The sequence below is a fragment of the Gracilinanus agilis genome, chromosome 4 (genome assembly GCF_016433145.1).
Source record: "Gracilinanus agilis isolate LMUSP501 chromosome 4, AgileGrace, whole genome shotgun sequence".
Taxonomy (NCBI): Eukaryota; Metazoa; Chordata; class Mammalia; order Didelphimorphia; family Didelphidae; genus Gracilinanus; species Gracilinanus agilis.
Window position 1 is genome coordinate 377,960,559 of NC_058133.1, and position 19,071 is coordinate 377,979,629.

Here is a 19,071-nt window from a genome sequence, read left to right on the forward strand (position 1 = left end):
TCATTTTCTCACCCAAGGATTGTTGTGAAAAAAAAAAGTGTTTTGTAAATCTCCTAAATGACATAATTTGAAGAGAGTTATATGCACATATTTAGTATGTGTTCCCTGACTGAAGGCAGAAAAATGTGGTACCTAATTGCTAGAATACTTCTTATGTTTCCAAAATGATTCTAATATATATATATATATACATATATATATATGTATATATATATATATAATCCATTGCATTTTTACTTTTTCTAATTAAAATGATTTAGCACTAATTAAAAATAAAAAGAATCATCAGCAGAACAGATTAGGTATATAACACATAGGAGCCAAAAAACATATCAACATAGTGACTGAGAAAACCAAAAAATATTGCAATGAGGGCAAGGAGTCACTATATGAGAAAAACTACTGCAAAAACAAGACATCTTTTTGTCAATGTTAAAGTTTAACCAACAGCTTATACCATATACCAACCCAAACTCCAAATAGCAACATGAACCTAAAAGATAATGGACTAGTCACTTAAGCTCTCTATGTTTCAGCTTCTTCATCTGTAAAATAGGGATAATAATGACATCTACCTCCCATGTTGATTTTGAGGTTCAAATGAGATTATGTTTATACAGTACTTTGCAAATCTTATAGAGTTATCTAAATGCTGGCTGTTGTTAAAAATATCACATAGTTAAAAAGAATAGAGGAGCAAAGAAGAAAATAATTTTCAGATATATTGGGAAGGAAAGACAATGACTAAGTAAGGGATAATGAAAATTTTATGGGATAAAATTTTAAATGTTTTGCATAAGCAAATCTAATGCATTGAAAATTTTTTAAAAAGGGGGAAGAGTACTTTGTTTTTTAATTGAAAAACTTTATTTAATTAATTAATTTAGAATATTTTTCCATGGTTATATGATTCATATAGCCCGTAGCAAATGAATAATTCCATTGGATTTTACATATCATTGATCAAGACCAATTTCCATATTATCAATATTTGCATTAGAGTGATCACTTAGAGCAGTGGTTCCCAAACTTTTTTGGCCTACTGCCCCCTTTCCAGAAAAAAAATATTACTTAGCCCTCTGGAAATTATATTTTTTATTTCAATAGCAATTAATAGGAAAGATAAATATACCTGTGGCCATCACCGCCTCCCTGGATCGCTGCAGCACCCACCAGGGGGCGGTGGTGCCCACTTTGGGAATCACTGCCTTAGAGACTACATTGGGAAAGAGTAGTTTGGGGGTAGAGGGAGGAGAGAGAGGAGGGGTGGAGAGATGCTAGAGAAGTAGTAATTGATGATAGTGATAGTAAGCAATATCTTTCTATATAGTCACATGATGCAGATTATTTAAGTAATAATGTTTACATAATAATGAGTAGCAAATATATCTTCCTGTCTCTTGTTTTATGTAGTAATAAGGATTTATTGAGTATCTGCTATGTGCAAGGCACTGTACTAAACATTAGTGCTGAAATCATAATAAACAGAGGGTAAAGTGTCTACTCTAAAGTAATAGAGCATGGAAGTGGTATGTAAAAAATAAAAATAAATCAAATCAATTATAAATAGAGCACCCATATGTAAAACAAAATATTCTCATAAACTGGGTCCATGATTTCATTAATAAAGGGAACTTCCCTTCAGGTAACTCCAATTTATTGTCTTTGAGATTTCTTTAAAGAACAGAAATGTTAAGTCATGCTGCCAATCTCACAACAATTCTATGTCTGAGGCTAGACCTGCACCTAGTTTGTAATGATTTTAAAGCTGGTTTTGTGTCTACTCTGCCATGTAATTTTTCAAATCCATATGCAGTATAGACTATATATCTAAGTGCTTTAGAATGTGATATAGTGTGAGAATCATTAGAGCTGGCATTAGCTAAAAAGATACCTCAGTAGTTCATTTGAGCTTAAATGACATGATTTACATAAGCCTAGAAGTACTATGTAATATATGATATTATTTTTTATTAATTATCATTATTATTAGTGATAAATATGTCCTATGTCTCCATTTGATCCTAACAGGGTTATACAAGAACTAATGCTTAAGAAAACCCATAGGCTCTTTTCATACATTTGTTATGCAGAACTTTTAAGAAGAAGAAGAGAATTTTGTCAGAGGAATGAGCAGACATATAAAAATTGCCATGTCATTTTACAGGGTGACTCCCATACTGGCCGGAAAAAAAAATCCAATCTCTTCTCAAATTTGTGTTTTAGCTTCTGTAAAATTAGATGAGGCAGTTTTTCAAAAGTAATACCCTTCAGATTACCCACAAGTGCTGTTCCCACCTGTGCCTCTACTCAAATTATGCTGTCACTTCTCAGCTCATTAGTTTAAGGACATAGTAAATAAGCTATCATTTTTCACTGATTTTTCTTAAGGGGATACTGTCCCATCCAACCCCTCTAAATCCCAGTGTCCTGTATGTAATTAATAGTCGTATTTCTTTCTATAAGGAATTTAAAGTGTGGTGGTATGAACAGAAAACTAGTTAAAAGAAATAGGTTTCTTTGATAATAATGAGTCTAGCAGTGGTTCCCAAACTTTTTTGGCCTACCACCCCCTTTCCAAAAAAAATATTACTTAGCGCTCTGGAAATTATTTTTTTAAATTTTAATAGCAATTAATAGGAAAGATAAATGCACCTGTGGCCATCACCGCTTTCCTGGATTGCTGCAGCACCCACCAGGGGGCGGTAGCACCCACTTTGGGAATCACTTAGATTCTAAGGGAAAAGCAACTTTAAATTAGAGGGAGTTACACTCTATCAAGATTGAATAATGGACCTGGGGTCAAGAAGACTTGAATTTCAAATTAGATCACACACTGCTACTTGTGTGACCCTGGGGAAGTCATAACCTCTGTTTGCCTTAGTTTCCTCATTGTAAGGGGAATAATATCACCTATTTTCCTGGAATTGTCCTAAGGGTCAAAGAAGATGTTATTTATAAAGCATTTTGCAAACCTTTAAGTGCTATAGTAGCTGGCTATTATTATTAAATAAATCTTTATTTCAGTAAATGATTTGAATTCTTTGCATATGAGGGGTTCACCAACAAGATGACAGGGAAGGGAATTCTTAGGGACTAACTGTGCCATTTTAAATACAAAGTCAGGACAGGATGATCAAGCAAACCTGTGCTGCTCTAGCTAAAAAGGTAACAGAAGCCCTTAGTAGCTCTTAAAGCAACTCTTGCCACACATAGATCAATGTTGCCTTTAGTAACTATATATCCCAGAAACCTCTTTTACATTAATCCTTTGACCACAGTTCTTAATTCATTTTTATAGGCAATCCAGAAATACTTCAGGCCATTGGAGAAGGTATAACTCAACTCTTATTTTGTTACTTGGCCATATCTAGTCTGCCTAATTATTTTGTTGTCTTGACTTTGGTGATTAATGCTATATATACCAATAGTAAGAGAATGTCTAACCCCTAACCAAAACAATAGACCAGCTGACCTCACTGCCAAGGTTATTTGTCTGAGAATGATTAGTATAATATTATATACAAAAGTTGAATACAAATCCAAGTTCTAGCTTAGATATTTGCTAATTACATAAATGGGGCAAAGTCAGTTTACCTTTCAGATCCCTAGATTTCACTTTTGTAACAATGTAACTTTTTTTACTATCAATTTCTTAGGAGTATTACAAAAATACTTGAAAATGGTAAAATAGTATGTCATGATAGTAAAGGAAAATAATACATACTGGAAGTAATATGGCAAAATTGGGACACTAATGCATTGCTAGTGGAGTTGTGAATTGATTTGGGAAGGCATTTTGGAATTATGCTCAAAGGGCTATAAAAGAATGAATACTTTTTGATCCAGTAATACCTCTACTAGGTCTGTATCCCAAAGAGATGAAAAAAAATGGGAAAGGGCCTGTTTGTACAAGAATATTTATAACTGCTCTCTTTGTGGTGGCAAAGAATTAGAAACTAAACAGATGTCCCTCCAATGGGGAATGGATGAACAAACTGTGGTATATGATGGCGATGGAATACTATTGTGCTATAAGGAATGAAGAACAGGATGATTTTAGAAAGAGCTGGAAAGACCTGTGTGAACTGATGAAGAGTGAAATAAGCAGAACTAGGAGAACATTATACACAGTAACTGAAATGTAGTGGGTTTAAATGTGATGGATTTTGCCAGAAACAGCAATACAATGATCCAGAACAATTTGGAGGGATTTATGAAAAAAAAAATGCTATCTACATCTAGAGAAAGAATTGTTTGAGTATAAATGCAGATAAAAACATACAGTTTATCACTTTTTTATCTGCTTATATAATTTGGGGTTTTAGTTTTACAAGATTATATACTTACAAAAATGAATAATATGGAAATATGTGTTGTATGATAATACATGTATAACCCAGATTGAATTGTTGTCAACTCTGGGAGGGGTGAAGGATGTAGGAACGGAGGCAATATGAATCATATAACTTTGGAAAACTTATGTGGAAATTTATTAAAATAAAATAAAGATAAAAAATTAAAAAAAGAAAAAAGCACATCATATAAAATAATTTATTATCATTGTTTTTTATTGTTCATCTGTAGAAACTTATTCAACTTCACAGAATCCCCAAATTGGAAGGCATCTCAAAAGTCAACTAGTCTATACTTAAATAAGAAATTTCTTGAAAAATTTTCCTGAAAATTGTTGGTAGGGAAGAGCCCATCACCTCCTGGGGATACCTTTTCTATTTTTGGATAGCTCTAATTTTAGGAGATTTTTTATCATAGTAGAAGAGGCAAACTGGTTGAAGTCATTGGACCCAATGCTTACTCTTTGGTCTAGTTATTTAACCCATTTTATATCCACCTACCTGTACTTTTACTTAGCCAATATTTTCTCCTTCTTACTCAAAACAAGAACATTAGAGACTTCGTAAAATGTATTCCTGAAATCTATGTAAACTTTTCTCTGTTCCATCAATGTAGTAATACTGTCCAAAAAAGATATGTTATTATTGCATAATTTATTCTGGCAAAACTCATGTTGGTTCTTTCTATTCACAACTATATACTTCAAATATTCACTAATAATTTTTCTTTTCTTTTCAAACTCTTACCTTCTGTCTTAGAATCAATATTGAGTGGTAAGGGTAGGCAATGGGGGTTAAGTGACTTGCCCAGGGTCACACAGCTAGGATGTGTATGAGGCCAGATTTGAATGTACAACCTCCTGTCTGTAGGCCTGGCTCTCAATCCACTGAGCCCCCATCTCCTCCCTCCATTAATAATTTTCTAACAATAGCCTAAAACTTTTTCTCCAGGTATTTAATGCAAACTCATTGTTCTATAGTTATCAGATTGTAATTTTACTCTTTTCAGAAATCAAGACATTTGACCAGCTGTGACAAAGTTTTAAGCCTATAGACAATATAGACCTGGGTTCAAATATGGCCTTAGACATTTACTTGCTGTATGACCCTGGGCAAGTTACTTTAGTTCTATTTGCTTCAGTTTCCTTAGCTCTAAGATAGGGATAATAACTATAAGTTGTTAAGAGGATGAAATAAGATATTTGTTAAAAAGGATTACTATAGTGAAAGACTCAAAGTAGGCACAATAGAAACATTTATTCTTTTCCCTTCTCTTTTCTATTCTAGATCTGCATGCTCAATGACCTTTAAATGTCAGTGAATGTGACTTGATTATCACTTCCACCTGTGCTTTCAGTAACCTTGGATGTCTTTCAGTTGGGCTTGGTGCCTTGAACTCCTTGCACTCATTATCTTAGGTTTCAATTTCCTATTGGTCATTTTTATTTTGTCCGTTTCAGTCAAAAAATACTTCTTTTTGGAAGAGAAAAAAATATATGTGCAAATGTTTCATTCTACCTTTTTTTATTACATTACCTCTAAACTATCTAATAGAAATCCTATCTTTATCTGACCATCCTCTTTTCCTGTAATGACAGAAAAATAACATTTTTATTGTTATCAGTATTTCTCTCTATCCATAATTTATTTATTTTTTTTTTTAAACCCTTACCTTCCGTCTTGGAGTCAGTACTGTGTATTGGCTCCAAGGCAGAAGAGTGGTAAGGGTAGGCAATGGGGGTCAAGTGACTTGCCCAGGGTCACACAGCTGGGAAGTGTCTGAGGTCAGATTTGAACCTAGGACCTCCCGTCTCTAGGCCTGGCTCTCAATCCACTGAGCCACCCAGCTGCCCCCCATAATTTATTTTTAACTTTAATACTCCTCCTTATATTCTTACAAGCATTGATGTCATTTTTGTTCCTCCATGTAGGTCCTTGCTTCCTTCTTCTGTATATATTTTTCTAAAATATAAGCTGGTTGATGAAATTCCTTGTGTTCATATTAATTACTTTTGATAAGTTTTCCTTATTTGAATTGCTTCTCTTTTGGTCATCACGGTTTTGTTTAGAGAACTTTTAAAGACCATGGAATGATTCATTATATTTTCTTTTTCCCTAAAAGAGATGGTTTATCTTTCCAATAGTACTGAAAGCAATCTAGCAATCCACTGCAGAAAAGAAGATGCATACTTTTACTATAAGAAAAAAATGGACTTGGGCATTTGGGAGCTAAGAGTAAGGAACACTACAAACTCTTTCAAACCCACCTCCAAACACACACACACACACACACACACGCTCATGCACACACACACACACACACACACACACACACATACACACACCCCACAGAGATAGAGAAAATATGCCTCAAAAAACTATGCACCAAGGTTACATTACCTTTTTACTTTTGATGGAATAAGTAGCGGACTAATGGTATGGAAAATTGTTAGAGAAATAGAACATAATAGATAAACACTGTCAAAAATAACTGCTTGTTAAGTTGGTTTTTCTCAGCTATTTTACAGTTGTCACAATGGAAAGTTCAGTTATCTGCATGGGGAAGTAGTGGGAAGGTATACTATACAGAAATGACTTGTAACAAAACAAAAACAAAAACAAAAACATGTCAATATTAACTTATTTACAATTCTTAAAAGTTCTAACTGCCATAGCCTCTTGAAATCCTTCAGTTCTTTCAAGGCTCCACTCAGTTGCAATTTCCCTCTATAAAGTCATCCCTGATCCTTTCCCTTCTCCTGCCCCCTCTTTTAAGTGGTCTTAAGTTATAAGCTGTAAGTGATCTCTTGCTTCTTAAAGTTATCTTACTGTTCCATTTTCACCTTTACTAAAAATTTAAATTTATATGAGAATTATTTGGATGTTTATTTTATCACCCTCCCAAGCTATTTAAGAGAAAAGACTATATATTGTTTTGCAGAGAAAGAAAATGAACAGTACTACTATGAAGTCTAGAGAAACATTTTTTTTCTCAGTTAAGGTAACCTGGGCAGCAAAGGAAAGAATCTGCAAGGATGTGTGAATGGGGAACCTCAGTTTCCTAGCTTTCAACAACAGGATGCACATGAATAATTCCATTTTAAAGGGATCCTCCACTCTCTTAGAGATTTACTACCAATACAGGGAATTATGATAAGACCAGTCACTGAGTAATTTCCCACAATGACAAACTTCACCTTAAGCAACTCCTATGACCCCAGGATTTGCATTCTTCAGTCATTTCCATTCTCCCTCAGAAAGCCACTAAATGACAGTGTGATCTAAGCCAGTTTAAACAGTGATTAAAAAACTCAAAACTAATCTACACAATTGAGAAATGGAGTAGCTACCAGGAAGCAGTTTTTAGTGCACTAAGAAATTTGAGGGAGCAGTCCTTAGTACTGAGAAACAGTTTTTCCTTTTGATCTGACTACTTATTTTTCGACTTCCAACCTTTCAGACATGAGAGTGGGTGTGATTTCTCTCTGAGCACAAGGAAATAAGATTGGAAACTCCCACAACAGTTCCATCTCTTTGTTTCCAGTACATTCCACATTTTGTGCACTTAAAAAATTAACTAAATTAAATTTGTTACCAAATTCTTTAAATTAGACTGAGATAATTTCTCTCATCTTTATCCCCTCTTTAACATCATTTTCACTATTCTCAGCCAGGATGTCATTCCTCCTTGCCTAGTCTATAGGAATATAATTTTACATAGTTATAAAAAATCTTATGTATTATATTAGTGTTGTGTTAAATACTATGTTCTGTTACATATGAAAAATAAAAATAAATAGAACAAGAAAAAACCTTCTAACAGGTCACCTTGACTGTGATTTGTCTGCCTTTAAATTTTTTTTCTGCATGCTGCTATGAGATTAATATCCCCTTTTATAGGTCTGATTTCAATAACTCATGAACACAAAACCTTCATTGGCTCCTTATTATCTACTGAAAAACATCCACATTTTTTTTTTAGATGGCATTTAAAGACTTCTACAGTCTGGCTTCAGTATGCTTTCCTAATCTATTCTCATGCTGCTCTACTCATATATTTTACATTCTTGCTAATCTAAACTATAAAACTCATACTTCATTATCTCTATGCAAACTTTACACATTCCATAGAATCCTTCTCCTTCCCACTCATTAGATTAAATCTTTCTGTAGTAGTGAAGTTTTCCCTGATCCCCACTCCAGAAATGCCAAATTTATGAAGGAATTTCTCCTTTTTTTCTGATCTCATAGAATTTCATACTCCCTCTTAAGTGCTGATATTAGTATAATTTGCTTTGTACTTTATATTTATTTTTTTTATAAAATTATTCCTGCTAAATTATAAGTTCTCTGAAGACAAGGAGCATGCCTTATTTATCTTTACCTCTTTTACTAATATAGCATTTTTTACAGAGTTAAAGTAATAAGATGTTTGGTATTTTTTAAAGATATTTTTCCCTTGTGAAATGGAACCTGTGTATTTAAATAAATTGTGTCTACTGGTTTTTTTTAATATTATACACAAGCACATTTCCCTTCTCAAAGAACTATTATTATTACCCAATAAAAACCTGAGTTGTTTTCTTTTAACAGATGGATACCTTATATCAGGGACAGGTGGAATGGCAAAGTGAGTAAGTAGAGGACCAAGAATAGAAGTGTGTGTCACTTTCTTAGGTCTCATGTCCTCTCTGCTAAATCAAATAATAGCCTTAAGGGTCAGAATCAGCAACTCTGGAGTGTTTTTTCATTTACATTTGTAAAATATCTCACTGGATAATCTCTAAATTCCCTGTTGGATCTGATATTCTATGATTAATAAACATTAGTATTTGCTAAAATGGTATTTTACAGAATGCTATTCTTCCCTGCAACATCAGGCTAACTGTGCAAGCCAAATTATAAACAAACAGTCTAAACTGGGTTCAGATTTTGATATTTAAAGGAAATTACAACCTAAATCTCCTCTTTGAATTATAGGGGGAACCAGCTCATTTACATACCAAAGGATCTCACAAAGTCTTAGATTCATTGTGCCTTTGACAACTTGACTTCAGGCAAAGAGTTGGGGATGCTTTTGATGCTTGAAGAACAAGAGGAAAAGACGGGGAGAGAGAGAAAGAGAGAGAGAGAAGAGAAGAGAAAGGAAGAGAAGAGGAGAGGAGAGGAGAGGAGAGAGACAGAGAGAGAGAGAGAGAGACAGAGAGAGAGAGAGAGAGAGAGAGAGAGAGAGAGAGAGACAGAGAGAGAGAGAGAGAGCGAGGGAGGGAAGGAGGGAGGGAGGGCGAGAGAACACACACATGAGGAGCATATTCATTACATATGTGCTGAGGATATTATTTTAAAATCTCTATGAAGAGGGAAAATACAGCCCTCTTGGACTTGGAAGTTCATCTATTTTTGTATAAGTCTCACTTTGGGGGAAAATATGTTCACATCACACTAAAAGAAAGTATCTGGTTATATCCTACCCTGTGCAGTAGTGTCCAAGCTAATCCAATTTCCTAGAGCAAGTAAGCAACTAGGAGAGTAGCTCTTTTAAGTCTCTCTGTGTCATTGTTAGATCACTCTGCTTTGGGCTTTCAAATTTGAATTGTTTTTAAAAGATAGACATGGAGACTGGACTCAACAAGCTAGAAATCGCTGAATTGCTTTAAAACAGTATCTAATGGAGCTTTCTCCCTATTTACTCTATTAAAATATACTACTATATATAGTGCATAAATATAGTTTCATACAATGAGTGTATCCCTAAAGAATTCTTGCTCTAGTCTAAAGAAGGAAAACAGTAATTGGTTGTTGCCACCTTTAAGCTCCAACCAAATAGATTTTTAAGGCTACAAACTAAACTGGCAAATCATGCCTTCTCTTTTTAAATAGACATATTCAACCCAAAGGTCAATGGAAATTATTTTAAAAGTGCTTGGTTATACTATTTTATACTTCTCAGTTATTAAATATTGTTAACTTATTAAATATTAATGCAAACAGCATTGGAGGCTTAAAGTCTCCAAGGATCCTTAAGCCCTTAGTATAATGGCTAGATACCCTCAATTCACTCCTACATTGCAAAGTAGTAGGATTTCTAAATTATTTCATGACATAAATTGCAATGACTACTGAAAATAAATAGAAAAATTAAGAAGCATTTAAATGCTGATAAGATGAACATTTTCCATTTTGCGCCATTTGTTTAAATAGAACCAAATGTTTTAGGGGGATTTTACAAAACATTTTTTTAAACCAAGAGAGGATGCTTCTCAGTGGAATGTAGCCAGGCTTACATTGCAAAATATATTTTAAAAATGACCTGAATGTAATTTTTGTTTTTATTCACTAGGAATTATGCATCATGGACTAGGCATGGGTTACTCCCTCAATTAGAAAAGCAATAAAATCAATCATCAACCAGGACAGCTTTGTAAATAATTTTTTTAATCTTTTAGGTTACAATTTTTTTTACCTATCTCCAATTTTCTACTTAATGCCTAGAATTAAAAGAACTTTATTCACAGAATCAAAATTTCAAAGTTAAATGAGTTTATAATTTAAGTTCACTGAGGGCATGAGTGATTTCTTTTTTCCCCCCTTCCTTCCTTCTTTTTTTCCTTCCTTCCTTCCTTCCTTCTTTTTTTCCTTCCTTCCTTCCTTCTTTTTTTCCTTCCTTCCTTCCTTCCTTCCTTCCTTTCTTCCTTCCTTCCTTCCTTCCTTCCTTCCTTCCTTCCTTCCTTATTTCTTTCATAGTACAGTGCTTGGCACATGGTAAGTTAGTCATGCTTATTGAGTGATTGACCTGTGGCCATCTTCTACAACCCATACCAGAAAGAAATCCCTCACCTAGTTGTCATCCATCCTTTTCTTGAAGAACTCCAAAGAGGATCAACTCATTACCTGACAAGGCAGCCCAATCTACTTTAGGTGACCTATAATTATTAGGAAATTCCCATATACATAACCACTAAGTAAGGGAGAACACTGTATATATTTTCATGTTGATGATTAAGGTCTAACCTAAACTACCCCTGTGTATGTGTGTCATAAATATATAAATATATGTATATCACATATATACATATACACACATATATATATATATATATGTCTATATGTGTTTGTGTATGTGTACCTTTATAGATCCCAAATCCTCTGTGAGGCTATCTTATCTTGCCTGACATTTGTTACCTCCTATTTTATAGGATCATATCCCCAGAATGCTCTATTTCATCCTTTCTCTTGCCAGTCACCTTAATATTTCTATTTTTCCTGGAATCCAAATCCACAGAACACAAATCTCACTCCACTCTTATGCTTCCTACTTCTATCCTTTCAATCTACTCCTGTTTTTCCACTTTGCAGATACATATTACCCTCCTTTTGTTAATCCTCATTCTATTGAAGTAAAATTCCCCTTTTCCTAAAGTTATTTTTACCTCTTCTATATCTTTATTTGCCTTCAGTGAAACTCAGTCCTGTGAAGGACTACTGTATGTCATAGAAACTAAACTTTTTTCCCCATTTCCCCCATCAGAAGGATGGGGGAATTCCTTGGCATTCTGCAAACTATTGCTGATATTAACTAAAGCCCCTTGATCATCATAATGAAAGGACTTAAAAACCTGGCTGGTATTTTTCCATTCAGACTTCTTGTCTTTATATGCAAAGTCTTATTTTATTTGTGAGGTAATGTATTATAGTGGAAAGAATCCTGAATTTGGAATAAAAGGACCTGAGATAAAATCATTCTTCAGTCAACTATTACCCATGTGATCTTGGCAAGTCAATGTAGTTGTCTGGGCTTCAATTTTCTCCCTTTATAAATAACATTTTCATTTCTCAAACAGAGAGAGAATTAAGTGAAATCCATAAAAAATAAGTTATTCTCTGATTGAAAAATGGTCAAAGAATAAGAACAGGTAGTTTTCAGATGAGGAAATCAAAGCCATTGATAGACATATGCTTTAAATGCTTTTAAAATGTTTCAAAACATTTTTCATTAGAGAAACGTCAATTAAAACAAATCTGAGGTACCATCTGACACCTATCAGATTGGCCAATATCCAAAAAAGGAAAATGATAAATGTTGGGGCATATAAGGGAAAATTAGGACACTAATGCCCTGTTGGTTGAGTCGTGATATGATCTAATTATTCTGGAGAACAAATTCAAACTCTTCCCTAAAGGCTCTTAAGAAATGATCCAGCAATACTACTATTATATCTGTATACTAAAGAGATTTTAAAAAAAGAAAAGGACATATATTCTCAAAAATGTTTATTGCAGGTTTTTGTATTGTGTTTCCATCAATTTTAAATGTATACTATTCTACGTCTAATAATAATATTACGTAAATGGGAGAATACTGGTAAAAATTGTCATTTTTAAATTCTTTCCAATAACTTTCATTTAATCATCAAAATTTATTCTCTACTCTTTTAGCAATTCTGTAACAAAAAGTTTTCTTATATAAATATTATGTTGTCTTTGATAGTAACATTGACCTCCTATATGTCTCACTCTATGACTTTTTACATTTTTGTACGCTTTTCCCCTAATAACTTTAAGTCTATAGTAAATTGGGAATATGTATTCAGCTTGCCTAATATATAAGAGGGATATAGCTTCATAGTAAGAGTTTCTTAAAAACTACTTATGAGAGTAGATGGCTCTTAATGTCTTAGCATATGGGCCTTCTCATTAGTTCATTAAAATTGATGATTGTCCTAAAAATGGAGGCAAAACTGGTATATTTCAGTTTTAATTCTCATGGTACATGTCAATATGGGATTGGTACCATAGGGAGAAAGTAAATGGTTTTCCAATAATCCCAGATTCTTTGGAAGTCTGCTACAATTTGACATCTAATCTTGAATTATCACATCAGGAAGATTTAAAATCAAGGATGTAGCAGACCAGTCTTCTCAAGAAGGTACTTGAAAACCTCCTATAAGTTGCTTAAGTTTTGTTAGTCAACCAAATCCCAAGTACCAGTAGTTCAAAGACAAAAATGAAACAGTTCTTGTCTAAAAGGGTCTACCTTGTACCAAGGGAGGCAATATTCACATATATAAGTATATATAGGGAAATTTTTGAGGAGGAAATCTAAGTTTAAGAGTGGATCTCATGAAAGAAATGGAACTTGAACTGATCTTTGAAGAAAAACTAGAGATTCTGAGATGGGGAGAAAAGGAGAAAAGTATTCTAGGTATGAAAGGCACACTTATGCAAAGGTATGAAGAAGGTGAAATGCCATGTATGATATATAGCAGGAAGATCAGTAGAGTGTATGAAGGGAATAATTAGAAAAGTGGATAGGAAACAGATTGAGGGGATCTTAAGGAATTTTGTATTTGATCCTAGAGGTAATAGGAAGAACCTGGAGTTTACTGAGGAGAGAAGTGGCATAATCAGACTCGTGCTTTAGGAATATCACTTAGGTAGCTTTATGGAGGATGGTTTGGAGAGAGGAGAGATTTGAGTCAGGATAACTAATTAGGAGACTATTGGAATGGGTCAATGACAGGGTAAGCTAATGTTTTAGCCATTTGAGTATATAGAAAGAGCTAAATTGAAAAAAAATACCAGGACAGTAGAAATTACACAATTTGGTCACTGGTTGTATATCTTTGGTGATGGAGGGTGTGGAAATGAATGATGACTTTAAGAGTGCAAACATTTTGTGACTGGAAGAACAGTACTTCTGGCAGACTTAAGGAAGTTCAGAAGTGTAGTAGGTTTAGGCAGAAAGGACATGATGATGGGGGTTTTATTTGTTTCTTTTGACATGTCAAATTTGAGATGCTGATGGAATATCTAGTTTAAAATGTCCATTAGGTATCTGATGATGTGGAGAGAAAGAAAGGCTAGCTAGGTATATTAATCTGGAAATCATCTGAGATGGTATCTGAGGAGAAAGAGACAGAGACAGAGCGAGGAGTAGGAAAGAGCCTTGGGACATGTACACAGTTAACTGGTTTCCAATTTCAGTAGTCTGGACAGTCTTCCACAACTGACTAACTCTATGTGTGACCATGGGCAAATATCAATCTTGCTGGGCATTGGTTTTCTCCTATAGAAATAAAGATATGGATTGAGGGCACAGGCATGGTAGACTATTGTCTTTGAGGTCTCTTCCAGCTATGAACTTCTACAATCCTTTTCCTTGACATGTGACAAATGAAGGGGAAGGCCATCTGATAAATAGGTTAGCCCCAGCAAAGTGTGATCTATTGTCTAAGTTAAGCAGATCTGCCCAACAGCAATGGCAAAGAAAGTGTGATATAATACATAGCTCAAAAAGTTGGAGAGGGCACCTTGGACACCCTTATGGATTAACTCCAGTACCTATCAGCAGTGGCAAGCTCTCTTTTGCTGACAGCCTGAATGGCATTTGACTATCACTGAAAATGAAAGACATAAAAGGAGAGAGAAAAAGCTGGAAATAATGATGCAGAGTTTTAAGATCCTTTGAAGCTGGGGTAGTCAGGGAATGGGCAATAGGCAATTCTGGCTGAAAGGTATTTAAAAATTTACATTCTAAATTTTGGTTACTGTATTTACTATATACAAATATAAAGGACATTGTCCCCAGTTCTCTTGAAACATGACACTAGGGCAGTAGTGGGAACTAACATTTTAGCATGTAACTAAGACTTCATTTGCAGAAAACTTCATTAAAGAAATGCAAAGATCTACTAGACTTGTTCCAAGTACAAGAAAGGAATGGTTTATTTTAGCCACTTGATATGATAATTCTGCTGAAGGTCAACACTATTCAGAGGTTAAGAACTAAGAGCATGTGTCTCTAAATATCATGCACAGAGCTAAAGTTGTGGTTATCCTAGAAAGTCTTCTCTAAGAAAAAATTAAATAAAATATGAATGGTTTATCAATCAGTCAATTAACATTTATTCAATACTTCCAAAGTTCTGGACTTTAGGTTAGGAAAACCAGGGTTCAAACATTCCCTCAGATACATACTAGTTTTATAACCATGGAAGTTACTCAAAATCTCTGAAACTCAGTCTCCTCTTGTATTAAAATATGAACAATAATGCATATAACACTGAAAAAAAAGTTCTTTCAAGGCTAGATGAAATGATATATGTAAAGGGCCTTGCAAATGTTAAAGTACCATATGTCAATCTTTATTGTTATTGTCCAAAATAAGGGGGAAACAAAATAACACAAATCTATTTACATTCAGCTCTCAAATTCTAAATTCTCAGTTGAAATAAAACTAAATTTTGGTGTCTATTAAACCCCAAGAGTAAAGCATTTTGGAAATCTGGTATTTTTATGGATTCGCATAATGGTTTCTAGTTACAAGCTTGCAGAGAAAAAGAAAGGCACTGAAAATCTGACCCTGGCATAATAACCTCACAGAGAACTAAGACCACAAACCTCCCATTTCACTAGCTCCTCTGGCCAACACTCCAATTTGGAAAATGTTGAGTAGTAAATACCACCTGTTTCATTTTCTTCTGACTGCCAGAAGCAAATTGTAGATAAATTAGCTTTACACTTTGAACCTCAAAGGTATGTTAAAGGTGTACCTATTTTTCTAGAGAATATAGGGGAGTTCTTTCCTTGGTGGAGAATCATAGATCATTGATTTAGAGAGGAAAAGATTTTAGAAATTATCTACTCCTATTCATTGCATAGAAAAAAATTTTTAAATATAAAATAATTGGCATGATATTGTGACTGGCTGGCTGGCTCTGGAGTCAGAAAGACAGATTCAAGACCTGCTTCTGATGCCTTTTGAGATGTGAGACCATGGGGACATCATTCAAAACTCTGAGTTACAGAGAAGCTCGCCATCTGCATTGGTGGAGAGTATGTCTCAATTATGAGAGTGAAGAAGTCATAATTTCAAATCCTGCCTCCTCCATACCTTGTCTTGCCCCAAACAAAACATAAAATGTGGCAAATTATGAACTTAATATTTCTTTTCAAGGTGTCTAATGAAGTAGAAAACAAATTCTTTATTTTCTGTAAAAGAAAAATTATTTCAGAAAAAAAACATTATCATTAGGAAAAAGAAACATTGTTAAAGATACAAGGAGGAAGCAAAATTGCACTTTTGGAAACTAAATCATATCCTTTTTTTTTTTGGTTGAGCAAAATAATTTTGGTTTTGCTATAGTGATATGCCTCTGAATGTTCAATTGGGATATCAAATTGATCAAGACTATTTTAGATTAAAAATATCTTCATGTTTGCATGACTATGTAGACAAGGTGTTGCAAAACTACTAATGTTTAAAATTGAACTAAGATTGTGTATATACTTACATACATATATGTATACATGAATATAAACGTATGTATATGTGAAAGGCTATAAGAAAAGAGGAAGTAATCTTATATTAACTGTTTCCTTTATGTAGATATATATATATGTGTGTGTGTGTGTGTGTGTGTGTGTGTGTTTAAAAACAAGATATTCTAAAGGATTATGTATAAAGCCCAGTGGTTTAAGTTTAGCACACAAACTCCACCTATCTGTCATGTTAAGTTCACACAGTCATCTGCTCTCACATTACACAGATCTATAGCTATTTATAGAAGTTGGGGGCAACATCTTTGTTAACTGGGAAGCCCACTGGGTAGCCCTTACCAGTTCCCTGACACAAAGGAAAGACATAGAACCCTTCCCATCTCACCCCTCCAAGAAAGTCCCCGGAGGCTCCAGCTCCCACCCACCATCCCAGACCCTCCCAGACACTAGGCGCCACCCTCTGTACCCCCATCTGAAGGGGCCTCTTTCCATCTGTTGTACATTAAGTCAGTGCATCTGTCATAGTCGAGATTTCTCTACCATTGTGTTAGAAAATGGTTACAGTACCTTCTGCTGTGATCTCAGTCATGGTGGCAGGGGTGAGTGTTAATCAGTTTCAAAAAGGTGCAGTTCAGATGGCAGACTGAAGAAAGCTTCGGGGTACTGGAGCTGGCCCAGCCCGAGGGTGTACTGTTCACTTGTGGGGGGCCCCTGCTTTTTCCTCGCTGTTCTAGCTGCTTCTTGGGACTTCGTTGAACTTTAGGTCTCTTCTGCCCAGTTCTGCCCCCCCTCGGGAAATAACCTGAGCCCTCTCCCAGGCAGCGACTTCAACCCAAGCAAAAGGTATCAGCTTCGAACAAAAATAGCCCTGCCCGCCTCCCTCGGACTCTTCAGCAGATCTTTTTTGGCACGGCCGGGACCCCCCACACTTAACACACACGCGTGAGAGCTCTCGCACCAGCCCTCCAGGACCAAAGTGGGACAACAAACGCCGAGAACGAGAAGGATCACAGGCACAAACAAACGCACATGGGCTCGCACACGCAAAATAACGAGGAAAAAGCAGGCAAACCCCCACAGCAATCCTAGGATAATTACAGATCTTTGGGGTCTGTGTCACAGAAAACAAAATGTGTTGAGAGTAACCTTATCCACAGGAGCTCAGGTTTATTCTTAGTGCACTCCATGCTGAGTACATTCTTCCTTTCCTTATTTGGGCTGGGGAGGGTCCCTGCTGTCTACCAGAGCCAAAGGGGAGGACAGACTTAGGTAATTCTCTCCAATTTGAGTCCCTGTCTGTCCCAGCTCCCCCTTGGTGACTCTACTCTTTTATGTAAGGTCACCTTTGTCAGGGCAGCTACTAAAACCTGTAGCTTCCTCTTCAGGTGATGAGTTTCACATGGGAGTAAGTGGCTGCTAAACTCTAAAAAATATGATAATACTACTACTAATAATAATATCCCACACCTTCTGAAATTACTGGACTCTACTGGTAGATTCATGCAATAAAATGTTTTGCAAAAAACTTTAATTTCTTGTGCCATCCTGGCAGAGGGAAAGTGAAGTGAGGGTTATATTCACAGGTAATTTTCAAATTTCACCTAGGCAGTAATTCCAAGTGTCTTCTCTCTCCCCCTCCTCCTCCTAGATGATTAGAGCTGCTAATAATTAGCCAAATTAGCTGATTAAATTTCACCTTCCCACCTAGGTGAAGGTGATAATGAGTAGAGTAATGTTCTAATGATTGATAGTCTTGGGGGGGTGGGGAAGGGAAGGAGGCTCAAAGGGCATTGAAAATTCATAAACAATTCCTGAATACTCAAATGTTGGCAGTATCTATGAATTACTTTCATCCTCTTAAACAAGCCTGCTTTAGGTCAGCTAACCTTTTTATCTTCATTCAGTGGCTTTTCCTGCTAGAATATGGATAGTCTTGAGCTGTAGTGTAGCCTCTACATTATAGAAACCTGGGGACTAGCATTCTTACTACTTACGGAGAATGGTGGGGGTCACAGTTTGACTCCCCAGAAGAATCAGAGCACTCCAAAGGGAAGTGAAAACTAGGAAGGCTGAAATGGTTATTTGATATTAAAAGCAATTAGCTCCTTCCCAACCTTTGTCCCCAAGGACTTTTCATTCAATTCTATTTAAGCGTTTGGAGTAAAGCTGACAATATTTAAATTCATCAAATGCTTTAAATTGCTTTTTATTTTTCAGTTCTGACTCTCTTTGTGACCTCTTTTGAATTTTTTTGGGCAAAAATACTGGAGTAATTTGGCATTTCCTTTTCTGGTTCATTTTACAGATGAGGAAACTAAGGCAAACAGGGTTGTGTCCAGGTAATACAACCTATGTGAGACCAGATTTAACCTCATGAAAATAAGAATAAATGAAATAGGAAAGTCAAGAGATTTAGTTTTGATTGCTATCTTTTTAG

The 19,071-nt window shown here is 35.2% G+C and overlaps 1 protein-coding gene across 1 annotated transcript in view; it reads right to left on the reverse strand.

The window, feature by feature from the left end:
• Positions 1-17,749, reverse strand: part of LOC123247850 (triadin-like) — a 366,108-nt gene extending 348,359 nt beyond the window's left edge. Inside the window, exon 1 of the mRNA XM_044676898.1 lies at positions 17,202-17,749. Within this exon, the coding sequence (XP_044532833.1) occupies positions 17,202-17,223 (22 nt within the window). The 5' untranslated portion in view covers positions 17,224-17,749. The remainder of the gene's footprint in view (positions 1-17,201) is intronic.
• Positions 17,750-19,071: the final 1,322 nt, after the last annotated feature.